Below are 23,317 nucleotides of genomic sequence, written 5' to 3'. Positions count from 1 at the left end.
AGCACCTCTGCTGGGAGACAGGGGCTTCCCAAAGCATCAAAAGGAGTCACAGCACCTTCTGCTGGGGGCCTGAAGTGACCAGCATCCAGAATCAAGACTGGGACCAGCCTGGCCAATGGATCCAGCACAACCAGGGACTGAGAAGAAACGTTCCATGAATACTGAGGATAAAACCCATGGGCAGCACGGTTCTGCTGGGGAGTCCTCACCGAATTACTAGTCCAATGCTGCTTTGTGCTGCACCCTCAAGGTCCTGGAAAGGCAACGAGATGGCATGGATGTAATGGAGAGCAGAGCTGGACTCACCACTTCGCCAGAAGCAAAAAGGCAGCCCTGAGACCCTGTATTTCAGTCCCCAAGGTGACTGACAAACACACGTATGGATTAGTCCTGTCCTCACCAAGCCATGGGGTGAAGCTTTGACCCTGGTTTTAAAGGGGGGAGGCATTTATAACACTTGGACTCTGACAGAGAGTGCCCAAGACAGATTGCAATTGCAATTCAGTAAACATTAAAGCTCTTCACAGGATTTGCTATGACAGATGCTAACAATCTCCTGGACACGGCTCTGAAAAAAGGAACATTCCTCACAAGCAATGCCAAAGAGAGGAAAGAATAGCTTGCTTTCTCTTTTATTTCCTTCTAAGCAGAGAGACGTTTGAAATTTGGTGAAATATCACCCCCTCTTTCTTCCTTCACAATTTGGAGGCTTCTTTGAACAATCACACTCTAAACCAGTCTCTGTAGCTTAGACTGGACTGCACTTTGGACTCTTCATAGGGAGAAAATATAAAGGACGATGTGCTTGGTGCATAACACATCTGGCAGAGGAGCTGTAACTATCACCCATCTCCAGTCTCAGCCAAATGCTTGCCTGAGGATGTGAGACTTTTCCCCACTGGGATTTGAGGCACTCATGCGAGGTCCTTCAAAAAAGCCAGTGGCTTTTGTGGTGGCATCACTCAGCTAGTGATGCCAACCACTCCTCTGAGGTCCCCAGCTGTCAAAGAGAGGCTCACCTGTTTCTGAGGAGATGTTCACCTCAACACTGAGGTCAGGAATGGGTGCTCCCTGGAAGGTAGCCACGCACAGGTAGGTGCCGTAGTCACTGAATCTCAGGTCAATAATCTCCAAGCTGCAGGTCACAGGTGGAAGCTCGGGGTCATTCCGGGTGATGAGCAACCGATCTGAGAACCTGGCTGGTTTCCCATTCTTGTACCAGGAATAGACAACCTTCTCCTGGGGGACAGCATCTACATGACACGAGAGCTTCAAGTCCTGCCCTAACTGGATGGTCTCACTCTCTTTGATCACATCAGGGGTGATTTGGAACGTGGCATTCTTCATGGCTGGGATGAACACAAGTGCAAAACCAGTTAGGGACGGCAAAGTGTCTTGTACAGGACAGGAAAACAGCTCTTTGCTCCTCAGGAAGGCAACATTTCCATACAAAACCTGTTCGAAGGCCTCCCCCAGTTATATGCCCACAAAATGTCCCCAGGGGCTCACATCTGGCAATATGGGATCATTCTCCAGTCCAGGATAGTGCTACAGCCCAGGATGAGGCTGCAAGCAGTGGTAGCACAGGTGTTGGTCTGGGAGTTAAAAAATCTTGCACAGGCACTTCTCCAGAATACTAATCACTGCTAAGTATCACAGCCACCCTCAGCTGTACAAGAACAGCCAGAAGAAATGCAAATCTAGCCCCTCCACCCTGAAAATCCATGCTCTGAGAAAAACAGCAACTTACACCGCACCAGCAGGTTCACCGTCTTCTTTGCTGGGTTCCCCACATTGTTGATGGCCGTGCAATTGTAGAAGCCCGAATCCTCCACGCGGATCCTCCAGACAGTGAGGTTGCCTCCTTGCACAAGACTATTGGGAGGCATTGGGCCAGGAGAGTGAGACCAAAGCACCTCTGGCTGTGGGTCACCGCCCGTCAGAGAGCACTGCATAGTGATGTTGTCACCAGGGTTGACCACCAGCGTCTCATTGACAGACAGCTTCAGAGCAGGTGGGGCTGGAATAGTACAAAGCGGGACACTTCTGAGCTTGAAAAAGACCCATTCACGCTCCTGTGCCCAGCTTCATACTTTCTAGGATTTGTACTTGAAGATGGCCGGTTTGAGTAGGGAGAGCTGGAGGGATCCATGAATTCATTACAAATACAAGGTGTTTGTGAACTTAAAGCATGATCATTACCATGTCTTTGAGTTAGACCACTCTGCTCTGTTATGGTTAGGAAACACTGCAGGCAGGATCTCACCCTGCCCCAGAAAGTAAGTCACACCTAAAACACCCCACCACTAGTGCCTAGGGCTGCGGTACAAGCTAGGTATGATATTTTAGCAGTGTTCAGTGCAAGTTCTCTAAAGTTTAGGACTCAGGTCAGAAGAAAAGTCTAATGAACCCCTTTTGTGCAGGTAGCGGTGGCAACTAGATAAAATTTGGCAGCGGAAAACTTGAGGCTAGAGGCTTCTTGACCCCGGATGCAAACAACTGCAGCAAGACAGAAGGACAGTGGAAAGCCACTGTGGCTCTGCATTACTTAGCTGCACTGCATCCAGCCCACTCCTCCGCAGACACCACAGCACCTTCTGTTCTCCCTCTCTTTAACTCCCCTGACTCTAGGCAGGCCCTGCAGAAGAGCACCTGTATCTCCCTCCCTTGCTGCAACACTATTGTGTGAATCACAGTTAGTCTGCTTATGCCTTGGACAGAAACAGCACAAGGGGAAAACAAAAAAGGGCAGGAGAACAAGATATTCATTGTCACAAGGCATGGGAAGTTGCAGCCATGGATTGAGCTTAGCATCTCAAGACCCAATCCAAAGCATGCTGGGAAGCTCACTGAAAGGTCGGTGTTTGCTGGATAGTTCTCACCATCTCTCACCCCTTCACCCAAGGGAAGGTCAGGCAGAGCACCAGATGCATGCCCAGTCACAGCCCGCTCCTTCTGCCTGACCACCAGAGCTCCATCCTGATGGAGAGGTGAAGGAGAACAGACAGGCTCAGAGGAGCCTGCCGGAACACAACAGCTGTTTGTGTTCAAGGACAATTGGGATTACACCCCTCCTCCAGTACAGAGTTGCCATCCCAAGAAGGAGTTTTAGGGAAAGTATACCATTAAAAGAGAACCTCAGCCATCCCATGACATGCCTCTCTCTCTCACACCCAACTAGACATCTTCGAGAGGCAAAGCCTTTACCAGGCAGCTGGCCCTTGCAGCTTGGAGCCTGACACAGAGGACCAGGACCTGTCTGCACCAGAACAGATGCTCTGTCCCACTCCTAACCTCCTTCACCTCCACAGGTGTCAAATACACTTTTCTATAGACCTGGGGGCTTACAGACCAGGCCACAAGTATTGTCTTTCATGCACAACTGAACAACTGAGATTGATTAAAAATGTCTAGACAATATCTCTGAATATCCTAGTACCTGGTTTTGGTTTATTTTATTTCTGCACCCGTCTCACTACATCCCCCTCCAGGAATTGATCCAAAAAAACCCCTTCCTTTGTATTCTCTATTTCATCCTGTGGAAAGCCTTGTAAAGCCCTTGTCAGCACCATCACTGGCTCCATCCAGACAGAGCTGAGAAAGTAGCAGTCCCCAGCACAAAGGCAGGGAGTATGTTTTAAGTAACAGTCATAATAATGCAAAATAAGACATTGTTCCATATTCATGAAGCCTGATTTAACAGCATCATTATTTCTGCCTCTTCTCTCCCTGGACCCTGCGTTAATGAGCTGTGCTGGATTTGTGTTGGATCTCTGAATTACAGCCCATACAAACAAGGCGAGGAGGACTGCTCTCTCCTCAGCACCAGGGTCATAATTTAGCAGCACAACTACCGCCATGCTGGGATATTGCTTTGGTGCACTGAATCAAATGCCCTCTCCCTGGCCACAGCACGTGCTATTTGCACCAGAGGTGGCCAGCTGTGCCTAAGGAAGAAGGCAACTCCTCTGCCACCTGTGCTGGCCATTTTGAGGCCAGTTGTTGAAGTCCTCGAACTTCGGAAGGCCACAACCTCCACTAAGAGCCTTTGGCAGGTCACTTTGCTGGAGTCTTGGAAACAGTGTGCACTAAATCAGCAAAGGAATCTCCATGTCCTCTCCAAGCTCCAGGTGGTTTCATGAGATGCTAGGAAGCCCACGAACACAATAGCTGAACTCACCATGATTGGGCAGGACACAGTCCTGTCACTAACAGGCTGTCAGCTGAGTGTAGCTGACACCAAATAGCTGCTCCTGCCCTCTGACATCGAACTGATCTCAGGTCCACAGGGCACAGACAAACCGACAGATGCAGCATCTTGCCTGGGAATCTCCATCCATCTCTGTCAGAGCCAGAGAAAGGCTTAGACCAGCCTAGGTCCAGAGACAAGATGTCAGAATTGGGGAGCACAACCCAGAGGTTCTGCACGCTCTGATTAAGATTTAGGACTCTTGCAGTGTTTGATGTGCACATATCTGATGAACACTCATCCTTGCCCAGGGAAGCAGGGAAACAGCAAAGCTGCCACCCACACAGCCCCAGGTAGCAAGCTCCCATGATGTGCCCCAAAATGGAGCCCCAGCTGTGGCAGCCTGCACTGGCTCCCACTCCCACTCCTGTCAGCAGACAGAGGTTAACAGTCTGCAGACATTGTTATGCAGGAGATGAATCTCATTTATTTGTAACCTGTGGCAATTCCTTTTGTTCTTGGCTCAGAAAACCTGCTGGCAGAGTCTGCCGAGCAGCAAGGGGACCATTAAAAACAAAGAGTCGCTTTCAATTCCCTTTGAAGTCCAATTTGCTGCAGTAAAACTGCAGGAGTATTAACCAGCTGGGCTGCTTAATTTTGCAGAAATTGAGGAAAGGAAAACGTCAGCCTGACCCTGCTAGAGCAGGTGACAACAGCCCGGCGCCGAGCTGGTGCTGTGGCTCCATGGACCCAACCTGCTGCTCTAGAGCCACACAAGAGCAGCAGGACAGAGAGGGAGTAAGGGAAACCTCCTTCCTATTAAGGTTGCAGACCAAGAACCCATCCTCTCCTGCAAGGGCTAAGCTGCTGAGACAGAGCTTGGGAGAAATACACCTCCTTGCTGGAGACTGATTTGCCCAAAGGCCACTGCCAGAGGAGCCAAAGCCAGCCGGCTGAGGAACAGCAAACGAACTGGGAAGAGAAGACTCTCTGCCAGACATGACCTCACCCACCAAATCCCCCCTAGGTCTGTAGTACTCGGGTGTATAAACAGGTAAGTGATCCACTTCCATGCACCTTGGCACCCTTTGGGCTCTCCTCAGTTGCAAAGGTGAAGGCACCCTGAGCAAAGCTGCTCAGGATTCTGGGCACAGCCGAGGCTATGGAGGCTGCTAAACCACGAGCGCAAGAGGGAAAGAAAAGACCTACACAAAAAAGGAGAGAATTAAAGATTTTTCTTTAAATATTTTCTCATCTATGCACAATACTACCTACAGGGCAAGTAAGTCAGATAATATTTCACTATAAATATAGCTGGGTTATTTAACACAAACCCTGCTCACATCGCAATCCCAGCTTCATTTTCACCGCCAGCTTTTAATACAATTTACTAGGAAAACAGTTCCCATGGCCCCTTTGAGCTTATAGTGTCAGGCTCCACTGTAATGATGTATAAATATGCACCTATAATTAAACAATAGGAAAAAAATAACTAAATGTATGTGCTACTTAGTCCAGATTCAGAGTTTAGGTAAGTACCTAAGAAGTTGGTGTAAATTCAGCCATATCACCGCCTTCTGATCTGGCTACAACCTGAAAATACATTTTCCCAATTCATTCAGTAAAGGGGCCAGACTGAATTGAAAGACAGTTTCCCTGCTCTTGGCCTGGCAGGGGGGAATGGACATGAAGAGAAATTTGATTTTCTAACTCGTCAAAGGTAAAGATGCAACAGCGAAGAAGAGCTGTACGAGATCCCTTTCTTCATCATGAGTGCAAGATCATTTTTTAAAGGGAATATTCCAGCATTTGCTACAATCTCATCCTGACAGAAATTCAGGCAGTGGTGTGAATTGCTCGAGACACGTTCAGAGATCTTACTACACAGAGAATATTTTTTTTCTGACATTTGCTATAGTTCACTTTCTTAAACTTATTATTTTTCTTCTTTCTACATAAAATGATGCAACTATTGTTCAGCACCATGGGCTCAAGTCAGATCAATAAACATAATTTATACAGCATCAACAATATCCCATCAACAGTTGGCAACATCAAAAGAGTTCTGTTTCCACTGCACAGAGATGACACAAGGGATGCAAACTCCTTGTGTTACATTAGAGAGGTGAATAATTCAAACAACTACAATGCCTTTCCTCCTGATCATGGAACACTCCAGGGCCGGAAGTGATTTCCTGACATCTACTTATTATTTGAAATTATTCAATATATGGGGAGGCTTTGTGGGTGACGTGTTTCTGTGGGTGTAGTTTTGGTTTGGGGTTTTGTTTGTTTGTTTTTTTAATGGATAGGTTGCAATCAGGTCCTTGCAAGTATTTAGTACATGATACTCAGTTTTCAGTCAGTTATTGCAGGTCAAGCAAGAGGCACCAAACTGATTCTGTTTGCAACTGGAGGCACACTCAAGCACTGCCAGTATGAATATCAGTGTAAAACTCATTTATTGGGAAGGCACTGGAGATATTTGTTTTCCACAAACATCGGAGCCAGCGGAGCCCATTAGCTGGGAGGTGCTGAGAGCACAGCCTGGCAAACCAGGCCAGAGTCACACAGAAATGAATTATTTGTAAGAACTCCTGCAGCATCTGCCCTGCTCTAGACTGTATTGAATCTATTTTTAAAGTCACTTAGAATTATAAATAAATAAAACAGTGTCTGGATTAAAAACTACATAGTGCCTCAACACCTACTGTTCTAATGATCTCAGGGCACGCCTGGCCAAGTCACTGGCTAAATGCAGAGCTACAAGAAATTAGACCATCCTTGGCCGCAAAACTTTGTAATGCTAGCAGCCATGTACATGAACCTGAGGGGCTGCAGGCCCTGGACAGGGTGCTGTGTCACCCTCCTGGAGGGACAATGGCTGTGGAGCAGGCGAGGGGTCAGAGGGCTACGGGGACCCTCTGTGTCCCCTCTTACCTGTGGTGTTTGTGAGCTGGAAGGTGATGGATTTGTCAGGGATGCTGCAGACGTTGCGGACGGACACCTGGCATGTATAGCTGGCGTAATCCTGGGGCCGCAGGTTCTTCAGCTTCAGGACTTTGGTTTCACCCTGGGAGTTAGGGAAAAAAAGATGGGAGGGGGAAAAACACAGGTGTACAAAGAACAGCTCATCACTGCAAGTCCACAACCTGTCCCCACGTTTACAGATTAGCAGCAGCTCCCCTCAAAACTTCAGGGAACTGTGTAGACTCCAACCCTCCCTAGCTATATATAAAGGAGACAAAATGTTTGTAGTGGTAACTCAACCTCCAAGATTTCTCCAATCACCCAGCAACTGACTGACATTTAACCTGAAAGCACTGCCGAACAGGTCTAGGCATAATTTCTCACCAACTGCCATCAGAATCATCTGGTAGAACTTGAAAAACCAAAACAGACCCTGAGATCTCACACCCATATGCCGGTAGGAACCTGAAGGAAGTCACTGGAGTCTCAACATCGCAAAAACAAAGTAAATCAGAGCAAATTCAGGCCTCAATGCTGGCCTAAATACGACACATTCAACAGTTACACTGTACAAATTTAGAGTACAGGGGAAAAAATTACAATTCAGCAAAATACTCAAAGAGCTCCCCAAAACTTTCTGATGTCTCTTCTCCAGATTCTAATCTCATTTGTGCTGGTGTAAATCCTGAGTAACTGCACAGACTTTGGTAGCCTTTTCACATACTACAGTAACAAACAAACAAAATCACTCCGTAGCACTCCATTAGTTACTGGCTTGTTACAGAAACAGAATCAAGTTGCTAAATTAACAGTAGATGCTTTCTGTAGCTCTTTATTTACGGAATGCGGAAAGCTCTGAAATGCATCCTATGGTTTGCAGACCCTGCAACTCATATGTCTTCCTACGACAGCTTATCGCTGTTGTTCTCCTTGTGTTTGTCTAAATCTCTTTTGGAGAAACCATTCCATAATTGCCTGCAAATGTTAGAAGGTGTCAGCACAACAAATTCTCTTGAGGACAACCTCGAGGGACTGGACGACGAGCTCGGGCATGTTAATATGCAGAGAACAAGGATCTGAACTGACTAAATTAGAAAGAGAAATACCTAGGAGACCTAACCTTATGAAAGTCCCGTCCCCTGAGATTTGTTGCTATGCCACACAAATTATGGCATTTACAATGTGCACGTCAACTACTTACTTACAGTTATACGTATCCTGTTTATTGATTAGTAAATGTTGGGTAAATGTGTATAAACCTTCAGTGTAAATAAGTTTTTAAAAGCTTAAACATTAAAGTCTTCACCTCCTTTTTAATGTAAAAGCCTACCCAAACCGGACACTGATACAAGTTCATCTCTAAGACAATATTACAAACCTCTGTGAAGGGTGCTTTGCTAAATGTTCCGCATTTGAGCTCCAGCAAGATTTTCCCCTCCCAACAGCGCTGCAGAGGTGCATTTTGGTTAACTTCAACTCTCACCAACCCAAATTCGCAAGCTTACGCTGGTGCTAAGGAGAGAACTGTAAGGGCAGGCCTATGTGAGCACAGCAGTCCTAACACCCTCCCACAGTGCTGGGAATGACCCAACATGTTGGGAACGTTGCCTGACAGGAGCAGCAGGACACTGGGTCATTTACACATTAATGCTGCAACACGGTGAATTTCTGCCAGATGTCTTATTTAGCTGAAGAAAATCCCTCAAATTCTAAGACATCCTCTCATTAAGCCATGTCTCCTGTTAATTACATTGAGCTTAGTGAAAGCTGGCAGAGCCCATGGTGGCTTCCTCTAAGGCCAGGGATGTCCTAGTTGGATGCCACACAGCACTGGACTAGACAAAGCTCTCTTCAGGGCCAAACAGCAGCACTGACCTACAGCGTTTCTGCAAATCTTCTGCTAACCTGCAGCTCTCTTCTCTCTCCTCATCCCCTTGAATGTTTCCATTTGGCTGCCCATTTTCCATGACCGACTGAGATGGCGTGTTTCAATAAAATATGAACACGACTACATTAACTGAAAGGTTGCCTGAGGCATCGCTCAGAAATCAAACTTGGCCAGAATGTGCTCAGGGCCCAGCTTTGGGAGCAGGGGAAGGTGCGCGGGATGAAACGGGTGCCCTCAGGAGCTGCCCTTTCAGCCCTCCCTTCCCACCCATCACTGCCTCATGCTGCCTAACAGCCTTGCTGGAAGTGCTGGGGCTGGTGAGCATCTGAAGGACATTCTGAGTCAGAGCTCAGCTTAGGATAACGTGCCCATAGTGCCTTGGGGAAAAAAAAAAAAAATCCTTTTGGTCTCCAACTGCATTGGCAGGCTAATTACTGTGAAGAAAGTGGAGTTCAAAGTGGTAACGTGGTTGTGCAGCGGAAAGTCCAGCACAGACAAGCAGCAGAAGCAGAAAGATGCGGACACCTTGTCACAGGACAACAGTCAGAAAGTGCCCAGACAGTTGGACTCCCTCTGTTACCTGTGGCCATTAAGAAAAGCTCTTCATCAGCGGACTCACAGATCCCACAGCAATGCCTGCCATTCGCTCGCACTGCTAAACAGGAAGCACTTCCCCTGAGAGATGGAGCTTGGGCACTTGATCAAGGAAAAAAACCTAGTAATAGGAGATAGAGGAGACCCAATCTTGGGATTGTTTGCTTGGATTTTAGTCTCAGCCTTCCAACCGCCACGTAACCTCATTAGGGCAGCTGTGACCTGCTCTTGGGGACAGTGCCAAAAAGGGGAAGGTACTTCTAGGCTGTCACACTCCCTCCTGCTGCTCTGCTCCTCTTCTACCCTACATACAGAAGTAGGCTCTACCAGCCTTTTTGGAGACAATGCTCCTTGCAGTAGCCCCCAGCTTCTCCCCAGCATCATAATCCATGCAAGGAAGGAAATGCCATCTACTACAGAATACCCCACATCAGCAAGATGCTCAACACTATTAGAGGTTTGCCTCTTTTCACCTGTGTGTAGAGGGGTTCATAGATGTCCACACCATTGTCCTGACTGTGGGAAAGTGTCTCAGCTCCCCGTTTCCAGATGAAGCGAGCTGGTGGGTTGGAGTTGACAGTGCAGCGGAGGAAGACAGTCTTCTCCTGGTAGAAGCTGCCACGTACATCACTGATGGTCTGATGAACAGTGAGAACAGGTTCATCTAGATCTGGAAGGAAGGTAAGGAGGGTCGCAGTAGTTGTTAGTGAAGCCTGGGCTACACGTACACCCTGTAGAGCAGATGATGCTCCAGGCGCCACAGAGGAGAGGGGAAGCTCCCACACATTTGGCTGATGACAACTGCTGAATTAAGAGCTGATCTGAGGGAAGGTAACACAAACAATACCTAAAGGGAACAGACAGGAGAAGCCAAAACTCTCCCGCTCACCACACAACTTTCAGAGAACAGAAGGCACCCTCTGGTTTGCAGATCTTCATAAAGCCCTCAAGCAAACTGCTTGCCTGCCACATGCCTCTCAGACCAGTGGGCTGCCTCACCTTCCCCAGTGGCACGCCACACCCCAAATCACCGCTCTCTACTTCCATGAGAGGTCAGAAGGATGCCAGGAAACTCTGTTCCATCATAATTTCTTCTGCTCCCACTTTCCACTTCCCAAATCCCTCCTGAAAACATGGCACTAAGCCCACGGCTGTGAGACGCCCACACAAAGGACGTGACAAACTTTCAAGTCAAGGAGTCAGAGTAAAAATCAGGACAAGATCAAGCAGCTAAGATAGAGAGTAATTTCCTGGACAGAAGCAAGTCTTGTGAGGTGCCATCAGAACATGAGATGCGAAACATTGTGATAGCTATGTACAATTTCTCTCTCTTCCTATTAAAACATGCTCTGTGTATTTTCTTCTTTTCAAGGTCTGTACCAACTCTCCCTCTTCAGCAACTTCTACTCACTGCATCCCCATCACTCACCCTTAAACTGATCAGATTATTTGGTTTTCTCCCTTTACAGAAAATGCTCCTTCCAATTCTCTCACCATACCTGCACGAGACTCGCAGCTGTCACGACTGGATCAATGGTTATCAGTCACTTCACTTGCAAGGACACAGGCAACAGCCCTGCAGGGAGCATACTTTCTCCATCCACACAAAGCATGCTGCTCCCCAAGGGCTGCCCTACTGCACACATTAGCAGAGAGGAAGAGGACACATGCTCATCACCTCCTGCTCTCCTATACCACCTAATTTTCATGATATTTTATTTGAGAGATTTGTAAGTTTGGAGATCTGACTCATGGAAAGGAAGAGGGAAGCAGGCATGAGTTTCTGCTAACGTGTAATCCAAATAACTTATGTTCTCTGCTGAATCACAAGTGTCAACTTGTGGATTTGCATATTTTAATGAGCTGTATGCTTGGTAGACAGCAATTGTAATGGGACCTGAGATTTGTCTGCTTGACCACACCATAGCTGAGATATGATTAGAGCCATTAGCAGAATAATGACAAGGCATAAAAACAAAACAAAACAAAAAACCAACCCACCAAGGCTGAAGAAAAACAGGTGGAAAAAAAATGCTCCTCTCCATACAGTGCTGTCTCCATATGGCCATAAGGTGACTGAATTTTACACCAAATTCTCTTGGGCCAGGACCTTGGGCACAGCCTCTCCCCTTTTCTCCTTCTTTGTCCTTAACCGTCCTTTATTTGTTCACACTTTACATGAGTAACTCTGTAGCTACCATCTTTCTGAGGCTCCATTTCTCAGCAGGATGCATGTCAAAACACTTCCCTTACTGATCAAAGAAGATACTCATCATTCAGGTCTCCTGGATCCCAACTACTTCCCAAACAGAAAACACCACCTTCCTTTCAGTTGCTAAACCTTTCCTCCTTCAAATCTTTCAGCCTTCTTTCGTAGCAGTCAGCGCTAAGTCTAGCCCTCCTGAGAAAAGCTAAAATAACATGTACGACGATATCTATGTCCTTGATGTACGAGTAACGCCACTGATGACAGTGAGCTGCACAAATGATAAATTTGGCCCGAGGCTGCTCATGGAGATGATCACATGGGATGCTTCATGTGCCACACAGACTTGCAAACATCCATTCCTCCTTTTTCTTTACTTTCTCTCTCTCCCACACGGAAATACTCGAAACAGCAAACTCCTCTCTGCCAGTATCTAACCAATACTTTAATGCCTCACTTGATGCCCAGTTGGGGCAAAGGAATAACTTGCTACACAGGCTAGTGTTTCCAGTTTAATATCCTCTTGGCACCAATGGTGCTCTCTGTCCAACCTTGCTGCCTAATACCAAAAGTACAAGTGAGGACTAGCACTAGTTGTCAAGGACACCAAGGTTCACATGAGGGTGATTACGTACCTCTAACTACAAATTGGGATGTGGGGAAAGAACGAGTTTGCTTTCAAATTCTGGTTCATTCAGCTGAAGGTTGCCTGGGTGAGCGTTCAACAAAAACTGTGGCTTTTCCTATATGTTCCCTTGTACCTACTGCAAATACTAGCAGAAAATAGTCTCTCCTCCCCAAAAACCAAGTGAGCAGAACAGAGGTGCGTTACCAAGTCCATCTGCAGAGTAGATGTTAGTATGAGAAAGCACTTGGCCACCCCATTAGCCCCATAGTTCTACAGGTCAGAACTGCATGAGGGACCGTGGGACACTACACCACTCTAGCTCCAGCCTGCACCTCAGAAGTAAAGGGAGCACCTTTAGGGCATAAAGAGATTCATGCCACAGTCCTGTTCCTAGAGACATAGACCTTGGCAAGGTGTCATGCAGAGGCTTGAGAAAAGCAAGTCCCTTTTGCAATGGAGAGTTATCATATGCCTCCACCACAGGAAAGAGGGGAAATGGGCAGAGAAGCCAAGTAAATCTAGGTGGGTGTCAGAACTCCTCCAAACAAAGCTATGCAATGCTCATGGAAAAATGCTCATCCTATCCAAAGCAGCTGCTGCTGAAGCAATCTATTTTCCCAATCTGTAGGACGGTGCTCACACTACACTACTCCAGTATAGGGCAGGGCAAGGAAGGAACAGAGACGGGAGCTGCTCCAAGCCACATAACATAACTGTGAACCATGAACCTGCCAAAGCCTAAGGATGTTCAAGTCTAAGGCATACTTTGTAAGGGTCACATCACCGTAGGGCTGGACAGCAGGACTAAGAGGAAGCAGTCAGACAGCAGCCGCTCACAGCAAAGCTCTGCCCAGACTCCAGACAGGTACTGGGGTTTTGAAGCCTGGAGGTTGCTTCACTGGCAGATAACCACAGTGCACCTCTGCACAGAAGACTGTCTTGCTAGAAGGAGTGTAGGAACAGGTGGTGACAGGTTCAGGGAGAGTTCCAGCTCTCTTTTCACATCTTTTTAGCATCAATCTCTTGCTGGCTAGGCCTTCTGAGAAGATATGAGCAAGGAGAGGGATTTGGTGTTACTTGGGTTGGAGAAAACTGGAATAGTGGATAGCAAAGGACAATCAGCAGAATGGTAATCTTCCCCAGGAGAGCAAATCTCTTCAAAAGTTGCCTAGGCCTTAAATCTTGGATTCCTCCTATATGGGAGTTATGGGATAAGTTTAATTTCCCCCCTTTTGGCCACAGCAGCCCAAAAACAAATATTAAGCCAGCATGAAAAACCTTCAAAACTTGGGGCCCAAGGTAGAGAACCGCTAAAAGCATCTGCAGCACACAAGGACAGGCATTGCAACCAGCCAGAGAAACACTGAGTCACTGAAGCCAAGAGGTCCTCACAGATTCCTTTGCATTCACCCCTTCACAGCTCAGCCTCCTCAGGTTCATCCCAGAGCCTTTTGCTCTGTTTCCACCATGCTACAGAGGTAGCAATGCTGGGAGCAGGGCATTAATCTTCAGGAATACCCCAAGCATACAAGGCTCTACCAATTTCAAGAAGTACTGGCTTGCTTCAAGCATTGACAGCTTCAAAATGAAGAAAAAGAAAGCAGAAGCCATCTACAATGCTACATCCCAGGCAAGGGCTAGGTATCCCGAGCAGTGACAGACATCATAGAACCTAGATAAGAATGACTCACATGGACAGGCAGAGCCATCTTTTTCATGGATGGATCTAATCTGCTAGGGGAAACGGGCCCTGGGGACACTGCACCAGTCCCTTTGCTCCTGTATCAGGTGCGCATTGAACTAGGGCAATGCAGCTCCCTGCCAGCCCCGCAGCAAGGCAGAGACACGCAGTAGAACTGTGGGAAGGTCTGGGTTGCCGCTAAACGACTTACACTGCACATCTACTCGAATGGACTTGATGGCAGGGACCCCAACCCCATTTTCTGCTTTACAGTAATAGCGGCCCCCCTGCAGCCTTTGGATCTTCTCAATCCGAAGGGTCTCGTTAAGCACTGACGTCTCTTGGAATTTGTCCGACGCGCTGCCAGCAGTTTTGGTCCATCTCACCTGCACGAGAAGAATGAGAGATGCAAACAATCAGCGACACAAGCTAGAGATCACAAGGAGATAGCAGTGCTCCCTTTGCTCATCTTCCCCCTCCTCCCAAGCCACTCTAAAAAATGGCCCTATGTCACCACCCAACCTTACCAAAGTTCAACTCCTGACCTCAGTATGTCTCAGTAGACCAGCTGCTGATCCTCATCCATCACCAATCCCCACGTCCGAGTGTCCAGGATAACCCCTCAGTTTGCCCAGACACACTACATATTTACCACTCCTGCTCTGGTCCTGTAAACCCAGCAGCTTGGTTACTTTTATACCACTATCTGCACAGCACAGGATTTTCAGCACTAAGCCCCAGACCCCATGAGGCTGGCAGGCCACGAAGCTACAGCAGACATCAGCTCACAGCTACAGAGCTTTTTATTGCAGTCAACACTCTTTCATCTTTCTCTGGACAGCAAGGCTATTTCTGCTGTTTGCTTTCCAAGTAAGAGTGAGAAAATGCAGTTGCTATCTGCTTCTTGCCCCTTTCCCACAGGGAACCCCTGTGTATGTTATTTTTATAAGTCATCCTTTTGCAGTACACAAGCTTCTACTTTGATTTTAAAGATACAGAAAAAGAAAAAAAAATCCTTTCAGATTTCAAGCTATCTTGCATTTTTTTGTCCTTATGTTACTTGTCTTAAGGTCCTGGCTTGCGCAGGCAACGAAGCTACATGATATTTCATGGTGAATAGTGGGAAGAGGACAGCACTCCTAAAGACTGAATGGTTATTCTTCTGTCTGGAATGAGGTACAACCCTAGCAGTGGCAGTACAAGCTTCCTCCTTGTTTTCTGCAGTCCAGACAATTAAAGAGAGAAATAACTTTTCTCAGCCCATTGGTTTCCTGTATCTGCAAGCTCCCTCCTAAAAGCTGGTGACTGGTGGTCTCCCACACTGGTGCCCATCTAGACTCTAAGACTGAGATCCAGAAAGATCAGCCAACAGAAAGAAGACAGACTTTAATTCAACATTGGCCACAGATAAGATGGACCAGTTACCTTGACCACTCCACGGGACTTTGCCTAAAGCTCACTGTCATCACCTGATTGATGCTGATGCTCTAGAAAGCACAGGGGTGCCTACATCCCACTCCTAGAGCACTAGGCTGAGCAGATTTTTGGAGCTAATGACCACGGATTTATTTAGCCTTTGTAGGATATTATGAAATTGTCTGAGGGTCTCAAGACTCTCAGAGTCTCCTGTTCGCAAGGACACTTCAGCCAGCTCTTTAATCTTTTAAATTTCAATCTCATTTAAGTATTTTGGTCATATTTTCAGGCTTTAATGACTGGCTGATAGAAGGGAAAAGAGAAGATTAAACAAAGGTTAGGATAAGAGCTTAGCTGGGGAAGAAATCTATCTGTGAGGAGGGAGGGCAGGGATAGGACGCATGCCATGTTTTATGTGTGCAGGTTCAAGCCTCTCCAGTCACGCCTGGTTCCATGCTCTGGTGTCCCCTGTGCATGTCCAGGCAATGACAAGCTGCAACACTGCCCACTAGCATGCTGTCTGCATCAGTTTCTGCTCCAGCAATCTCCCTGGCTCCTCAGCCTCAAATCCCTGCAACCTGCCAGCCCTTCCCACACATTCAACATCTTCAGGCAGGGCCAGCCCTACCATCTTCCTCGTTTCTGACGTACACAGTTATCATCTGCCTATCACTGTCACAAGCCTAGGCTGGTCATTTTTGCTGGCTTGGCTGAGATAATTTCCTTTTTATTGTTTCCAGGATATGCTTTGATGGATAAACCATTTCAAATCCTGTTGGCTGAGCCTCTCTCCTTCTCCTCTGTTATCGCCTCTTAGTGCCTAGTAGCTCCTCACAAGCAAATCTACAGAGGCATTGATTGGTGTATGCAGATGCATGGCTTCTCAGCACAAGTATCTTCAGCAGGATTGAGGAAGGGATCCAAGAACACGCATGTATCGTACTTGGCTTCCTTGAGTATATTCTGGCACATCCAGCCTCATAGTATGCACCAGCTACCACTTCTTCCATGTTCTGTCCCAGGGCAGGCAGGCAGCCCCATGCTCTGATCCAGTATCTCTATAGATAGATCCACATTAATGCTGAACCAGCCTGCTTGAGTATCTGAAGGGTGGGGCAGCAGCTGCATGGGGCCATGCAATACTCTAGGGACCCCGGGGGAGGACTGCAGCAGTTAGCCAAGCTCAGCTCCGTATCTCTCCACTGAACTGTGACTTTGACCACAGCACAGATATATCCAGTGCTGCAAAGTATGAATCTGCCTCTGGTTGGTGGCCAGAAAGCAATAACCAGCAGGCTCTGTGCGGTGTTCAGTGAAGCACACTACGAACAACTTCCCAAGCTCCCCCAAGCAGGTTCCCCTTGACTGTACATCCAGAGATTCTGAGAGACTGATGGACCATGAAGGACCAGTTGCTGTGGCCAGGACATGCAGGAAGCCTCCTCCACCTTGCCCAAGCTGTTCCTGCTTTGCAGTAAGAGAGTTAAAGATTTGAGGGTGGTTTGTATGATGGATTCAGTTTGGGCTTTCAGGACATCACATACTGAAGACCACTAGAAGGTCTGTGCAGGCTCCTGCAAAGCTTTGTGCACTGTTTTCCATGAAAGCAAGGCTAGATGCTCCAAATCTTAACAAACTAGTGCTTGCACTATGAGGCATCCCTCCCTGACTCCAACATGTAGGAGAAAGCTGGGCACCTTGCTGCCCACAATTCTCCTCTACATGGAGACTACAAAGAAATACCATGGGGAGCATGGGTGACAGGCAAAAATAAAAGCTTACCTGTGGCCGAGGGTGTCCTGTGACCAGACACTGCAGGACCAGCGTGTCCCCCTCCCGAATCGTGTAAACACGTTCACTGATGTTGTCTTCCTTCACCACGCACGCCTGCCCAGCATGGATGATTTGGGCCTGAGCAGGAGCTGTGGAGAGGAAAGAAGAGGTAAAGAGGGAAACAAGCAGCACCTCACCCCCAAACGCCTACTGCCCAGAGTGGCTGCTGCCATGGCAGGGTGGAAGAGCCACCTCTTAAGCCAGAGAGGGGAAGAGCTGGACAGTGCTGGGTATAAGACACAGAAGTCACAGGAGATATAAAATTGAGCCATTTTCCACATCTCCTGGGTGGCTGGTATCAACCACTATTTTAAAACCTTTGGTCCTGCTGGGATGAGCAGCCCTATGCACGGAAAAGCAGAATATGGTGCTTTTTAGGGGGACCCTCCTGCACAGGCTGAGGACCAAGAATTCCCTGCTCTCATCTCTCCCAGAGACAAGTTCGTGCAAGTGGTGAAAGAAGGGACCTAGTCAAATCATAACTGCTCTACGCTTGTCTAAACCAGGCCTGATTACTATGATTTACCTTGCAGGGGGCTGGGATAACTACTGAGCAGAGTCAGAAAGGCCCTTGAAGCTCTGTACAGCTTTTAGCACATGACCCTAGAACAGGCATAGCACAGGCTGCAGGAAAAAACAAGTATTTCCCAAATTACACAGTGACCTATCTCAGCCCTGAGCCAGAGGGAACAGCCTCTGCAGGATCAGGGCACCCATCATCTCTAGGGATCTCTCCAGCTAGGGCTCCAAGTGGAGACCAGTTACTGCCAGTCTGGCCAGGAAAATAAGTGAAGACCAGTGCAGTGGAAAAATACATGGAAAGAAAGTTCCCAGAACAAAGTTTAAAAAGTTTATGCCCCCAAAGAGCAACTATTTCCCACTGTAGCTCTGATGAGCAGCAGGGAGAGATAAGCTCTAGAAGAACAGGATTTTTTAAAGAAAAAAGCCTCAGCTCTGGACTCCTGTGCAAACAGCCCTTGGCTCCCTTACTCTAAAAGCATTTGTGTAATCACCAAAGCAGCTGAGATGTATTGAAGGTGACTGTGCGGCCCAACGGGACACCTGTGCTTGTTCAAGGGGAAAACTCCAGTTGCACTTCAAGGAACAGAGAAACCCACAAACGTGTCCAGGAATCGGTGCCTCAGAGTCCCCCTAGGATGCTTCCCCATCTTGCTATAATGCTTCCAGGTGACTCTGGAGTCACAGCTCAAGCTCCCATTAGTGAAATACAACACAAATGAACAAATCACTGAGGATCAAAGGGTTTAAAGCAAGGAGCCTCAGTGAGCCTTCTGAAACAAGCACAGATCTTGCACAACCTGTTCAAGCTGAACTGACCGCCCACTTTTTCCTCAAGGGCAGTTGAGCTTCCATGACTACTTTTTTGTTTATTTTTTTTTCTCGTTATTTTGGTCTGACCAAAATGCTCTAAAACAAATTACCTAAGCAAGGGAAGTGCTCAGATTTATGCTGGTTTAATCCACCAGCAGCAGCACAGGCCTAGGGCAGGCTGGGCTTGGGCAGCAGAGAAGATCTCCCTTTGAGGTTAGCCACAAACTCAAAGGAACCACAAACTGGTGTCACCACAATGCACTAAGCAAGCAGCAGTGACACAAGAGCGGACACAGGGCTGGTGGGCAGCAAGCTGCTCTTGCTGCTGGGGCTTCACCGCCTGCCACAGCCACCCAGCACCCAGGCAGCAGCACTGCACATGCAGCAAGCTGCTCCCTCTTTTTGCATCTCTTCCGCCTTTCCAGCATGGTGGCACTTTGTTAAAATTGTTATTACTGTTGGCTAACAGAAGCAATGTGTATTTCAATAATACGATGGCACAAACACAGACAAATCCCTAAGCCTCTCCTGTCTTCCCCCTCTGCAGGGCTCCCAGGAACATGCCTGCCATCGGTGGAGCATCATGGAATGCTGAAACCAACTGTCAAAGCTTCTCTGAAATGACTGAGCAGAGGAGTGACCTTTTCTTGCCTGGATAGCAGAAGAGTCTTGTTGAAACCAGGAGAAAGCAGAAACCTATGTATGTGCTTACATACATCTGTGTGTTTGTATACACACACATGTATGGATACACATGCAGATACATAAATACATTAAGTAAAATAATGACATCATTAATGCTCCTCAAGCGAACAGTGGCAGAGGAGTAATTCAGAAGCCTATATAACCTTTGCCAACACGCTTTAATCCAAATGGCAGTGTCTTGTGCTGTTTCAGCCCTCAGATCAGCCTCTGCAGACCTGCCATTGCACCTTTAATCTCACATGCACTGCAGAGCATCGCCCACAGTGCCAAGACCTAGGCTGTGATGCTGGAGAATCCCTGCCCTATTCCCCGCCATCCCCATCCTGTGCTGCCTGCATTTCAGTGGGGTCCTGGCACCCTGCAGCAGCAAAGCTCTCCTAACCTCTCTTCACAGTTGCATTTGCTGGCTGGTGACTCTAATCTCCCTTTGCAAACACGACCTTGCTGCAAAAACTAATTTCCAGCCACCCCATGGAGAATCAGAATATTTATCTGCAGCTCTAGCTCCCAGATAAATGTTTCCTTAAGTTGCTCTGCTGTATCCCACATGGTATACAATCTGAGTCTTTCAACTTAGGCTCTTTTCCCTTTGGCTATCCCGCTTCCATAATTTCACCCAACTTGCGTAACCCTTTCCTGCCACCATGCGTTTCCACATGGGGAATTTCCACAGCAAAATCATTAGGCACAGTGGTACAGGATTAGAGGGGTGTTTGTTTTTTTTTGCAACTATTCTGGTGCCAAAACACCTTGTGGTAATTTGCTGGTGTCTCTCTGAGTTTGACAGAAGTATTACTTAAACTAATCCTTATTTGGCACTACAGAGCATTATATGGCACAAGTCTACAGCAAAACGACAACCCTAGGGATAAGCCCTGTGTCATAATTCTGTCCTCTTCTCCCAAATTCTCCCTGGATCCCCTGAGCTGTGATGAAGCTTACAAGCAAGAGCATACACATCCAGCTTTGTCCACAGGTGTCTTACCTTGCTTGAGTTACCATCACTAATACCTTCCAGCTAAATTCATTGGGAATGGACATCACTTTAAGTGAATCCCCTCTCCTTAAGCTGTAATGTCTCTCTTGCAACTGCAGCACCAGGTCCCCAGCAGAACAACCACCATTTTTCCATATCTTAAACCCCATATAAACCCAGATCTCTCAAACGATGGCTCAGAAAACACAGGGTTGTCTTGGGAAAAAAAAGCACTCAGATAGATGGCAGAGGAGTCTGAGAAACTCTGCCTTTGGTTACAACTTGACATCATTGAAGTGGTGGGGGCTGAGCAAGGAACCAACCCAGCTCTTAGGGGGTTGCATTAAATCACAAGAAGAGGCTCAGGAAGGTCTCTGTTCCCAGTTCAGCCTGCCGCACTGCACAAAGGCTGGGAAAGTCACCTCACGCCTTATTACAGATGGGCAGAGACATCGTGAGGACTAATTGCACTTTTAATGTGCTTGAACAGGAAGAATACATTATTGTTTGACATCATCCCAGGTCTCCTGGAGGATTTCAGCATGCAGACTGTTTGCACACTGCCAGCACAACAGGATGGCAGGACTGTGCCTGTCAGAATAAACAGTTTCCCAGAATGCCCTTAGGAGGGAAAAGAAAGGCCGGAGCATGAGGCCAGGTGCTGGAGATGAAGCAACCATCTCAGCCGTTCTCAGCAGCGCTCCACAAAGAACAACCCTTGCACAGACACAACCTGCCCTGCTAAGTCCTGCTGGGGCAGAATCCCTCTCCTTAGGCTGGCAAACCCCAAAGCAGAGGGTCAAGGAAGACCTCTATGGGGGAAGAGGGGACAAGTTGTTCCCCATCCTTTTCTCCTCAATGTTTTGAGGGACAGATGCATCATCACTTCCCTTCCACTTCCAGGTAAGAAACCAGCTCAAAGAAGGTGCCCAACACAGAGTCCTCCAAAGAAACGAAGTCAGCCAAATATTGAGTGCCAGGTGCTTTAGAAGGGGAAAAAAAAAAATCAGACTCTGAACCTGCAGCACTGGGCCCTTCCTCAGGAAAGGGCTGCCTTGCAAAGCATTTGGCCTCTCTACTGAGATGTCCTACTATGCTTTCACTTGATATATTTACATATTAAAACAAAAGGAAATTGGAGTGGATAAAATAATTTTATTCCCAGTGCAGTGTACTGTACAATGTTATTATTACCATAATCTGGAAAGTTTATGAGACTCTTGGTGCTTAGAGGTTGCTAATATCATTAAAATGCAGAAAAGGAGCAAGAAATGGTCTTTTGGAGAGGACTGACTAATCTGCATTTGGTTCACAGGTCTAGTCGTTCATCTTTTTGAGCCTGAGATCCCATCGCTACAACAGCAATGACGAGAGCTCCTGCAAAGCAACAGGTACTGCAGTGATGCTCGCTCAGTCCCAGTCAGCAACCGCAAGGGAAGGCAGCTCACCCCACTTCTTCCCCACAGCATCAGCTCTGCTTTACCACTGCCTTCTTGGCAGGCTAACAGCAGCGATCCCTGCCAGACTCTGCCCCACTGGTGCATGCCCCGCAGACGGCCTCAATGACGAAGAACCTGCACCTCCAAACCTGCTGGCCCAGCGATCCCTGCTACACTGAACGCACCCACCTCCACTGCCACCCTCCTGCGGGGTGGGGAGAGAAGGAAGCTGCACTCAGAGTCTTCCCTCTTCCTCAAGCTTAATCTACCATCCTGCTTTGCAAGGCAAGCGATGCCCTCCCATACATCTGGCATAATCACAGTTCAGCCTCTTCTGCACACAGGCTAGGCAAAGCAGCCAGGGTCCCTCCCCATCCCTGTTCCCAGGCTCCTTGGGCTTGCTTTGCTCAGTTACATGGCAGCAATGGGCGGGGGGGGCATTGGCTGCCAACCTCCTGCTTAAACCCCTCAAGGACCTACCTATCTCCTTCCCTATCTCTCTCCCTCTCCTTCCCTGAGCAAGTGGCAAGTAAGGGACACACCTGGAAAGCAGTTCCCAGAAAGGGGAAAAACACACGATGTTTATGGAGCACATAGAGTTGAATAAGCATTTCATTAGAGAAATCCACATGTGGCATTCCTTGCTGAACAGCCACTCTCAGTAACGGCTTGTTCATGGGTGGAAGTGCCCTGCGGCACCATTAGCTACAGACCCTCCACAGCAAAGCACCCAGGGAGCATCTCGGGCCTTGAAGTCACTGCTTTAGTTTGTGTTTTATCCCGTCTGTTCACGCAATGCACAACTCCGCTTGAGGAGCAGGGGCATACAAACACAAAGACCTTTGAGGAAGGGGCTGAGTCCCCTTAGCAGAGGGCAAAGAGAAGCCAGCACACAGGTAAAGGGAAGAGATGTCCTAGCAACACTCAGCAGGAGCAAGGAAGGTCTAGTAGGATGGGAAGGGTCTGCAGGGGCAGCATCCTGATGGTCAAAGAAAACACCCTGCTCCTGCCTGCTCTGGAAGGGGATGGTAGCGGTCTTGTTGCATGCTCTATCACTATTCAGCTGTTCTCATCGATTGCTCCACTGTGGATGAAGACCACAGGCTTGGCTGAAACTTTCGACAAAACAAATTAACCAGGCCAGCTCCAGCCCACAATGCAGGGCACAGTATTGATGGGCCATTTGAAAAGAAAAACTCACTCCAGCTTGAGGACAATTATGGCAATAATAATACACAATCAGTGTCCATTAACACTGTCAGCAGGGCTGGGGATCAATAGCGTATTAATGGCTGAAGAAAGACCGCCCGTACCTACCAGCAGTTAAGATCAGCACAGTAGCAGAGGGAGAGATGGTAGTGGGTGGGTGTAATCACGCTCAGGCACCAGATGCCTTTGCTCACCCTGCCATGAGGAATCTCTGTCACCGACACTTTTCTGAACATGTTCCCTGGTTGCTT

At 47.7% G+C, this 23,317-nt stretch overlaps 1 protein-coding gene across 2 annotated transcripts in view; it reads right to left on the bottom strand.

The window, feature by feature from the left end:
- The window catches only part of MDGA1 (MAM domain containing glycosylphosphatidylinositol anchor 1), a 141,969-nt gene that overhangs the window by 78,666 nt on the left and 39,986 nt on the right, over positions 1–23,317 (bottom strand). For both annotated transcript variants that reach the window (XM_086744311.1, XM_086744312.1), the window contains exons 2-7: positions 17,355–17,494; positions 14,368–14,542; positions 10,115–10,311; positions 7,130–7,262; positions 1,751–2,020; positions 1,020–1,349 (exon numbers count right to left, since the gene is read on the bottom strand). In XM_086744311.1, the coding sequence (XP_086600437.1) occupies positions 1,020–1,349; positions 1,751–2,020; positions 7,130–7,262; positions 10,115–10,311; positions 14,368–14,542; positions 17,355–17,494 (1,245 nt within the window). The remainder of the gene's footprint in view (positions 1–1,019; positions 1,350–1,750; positions 2,021–7,129; positions 7,263–10,114; positions 10,312–14,367; positions 14,543–17,354; positions 17,495–23,317) is intronic.

The sequence above is a fragment of the Chlamydotis macqueenii genome, chromosome 3 (genome assembly GCF_036417535.1).
Source record: "Chlamydotis macqueenii isolate bChlMac1 chromosome 3, bChlMac1.mat, whole genome shotgun sequence".
Classification (NCBI taxonomy): Eukaryota; Metazoa; Chordata; class Aves; order Otidiformes; family Otididae; genus Chlamydotis; species Chlamydotis macqueenii.
The sequence above is the reverse complement of the archived record's forward strand: the minus strand, read 5'-3'. Positions and strand labels throughout refer to the sequence as shown.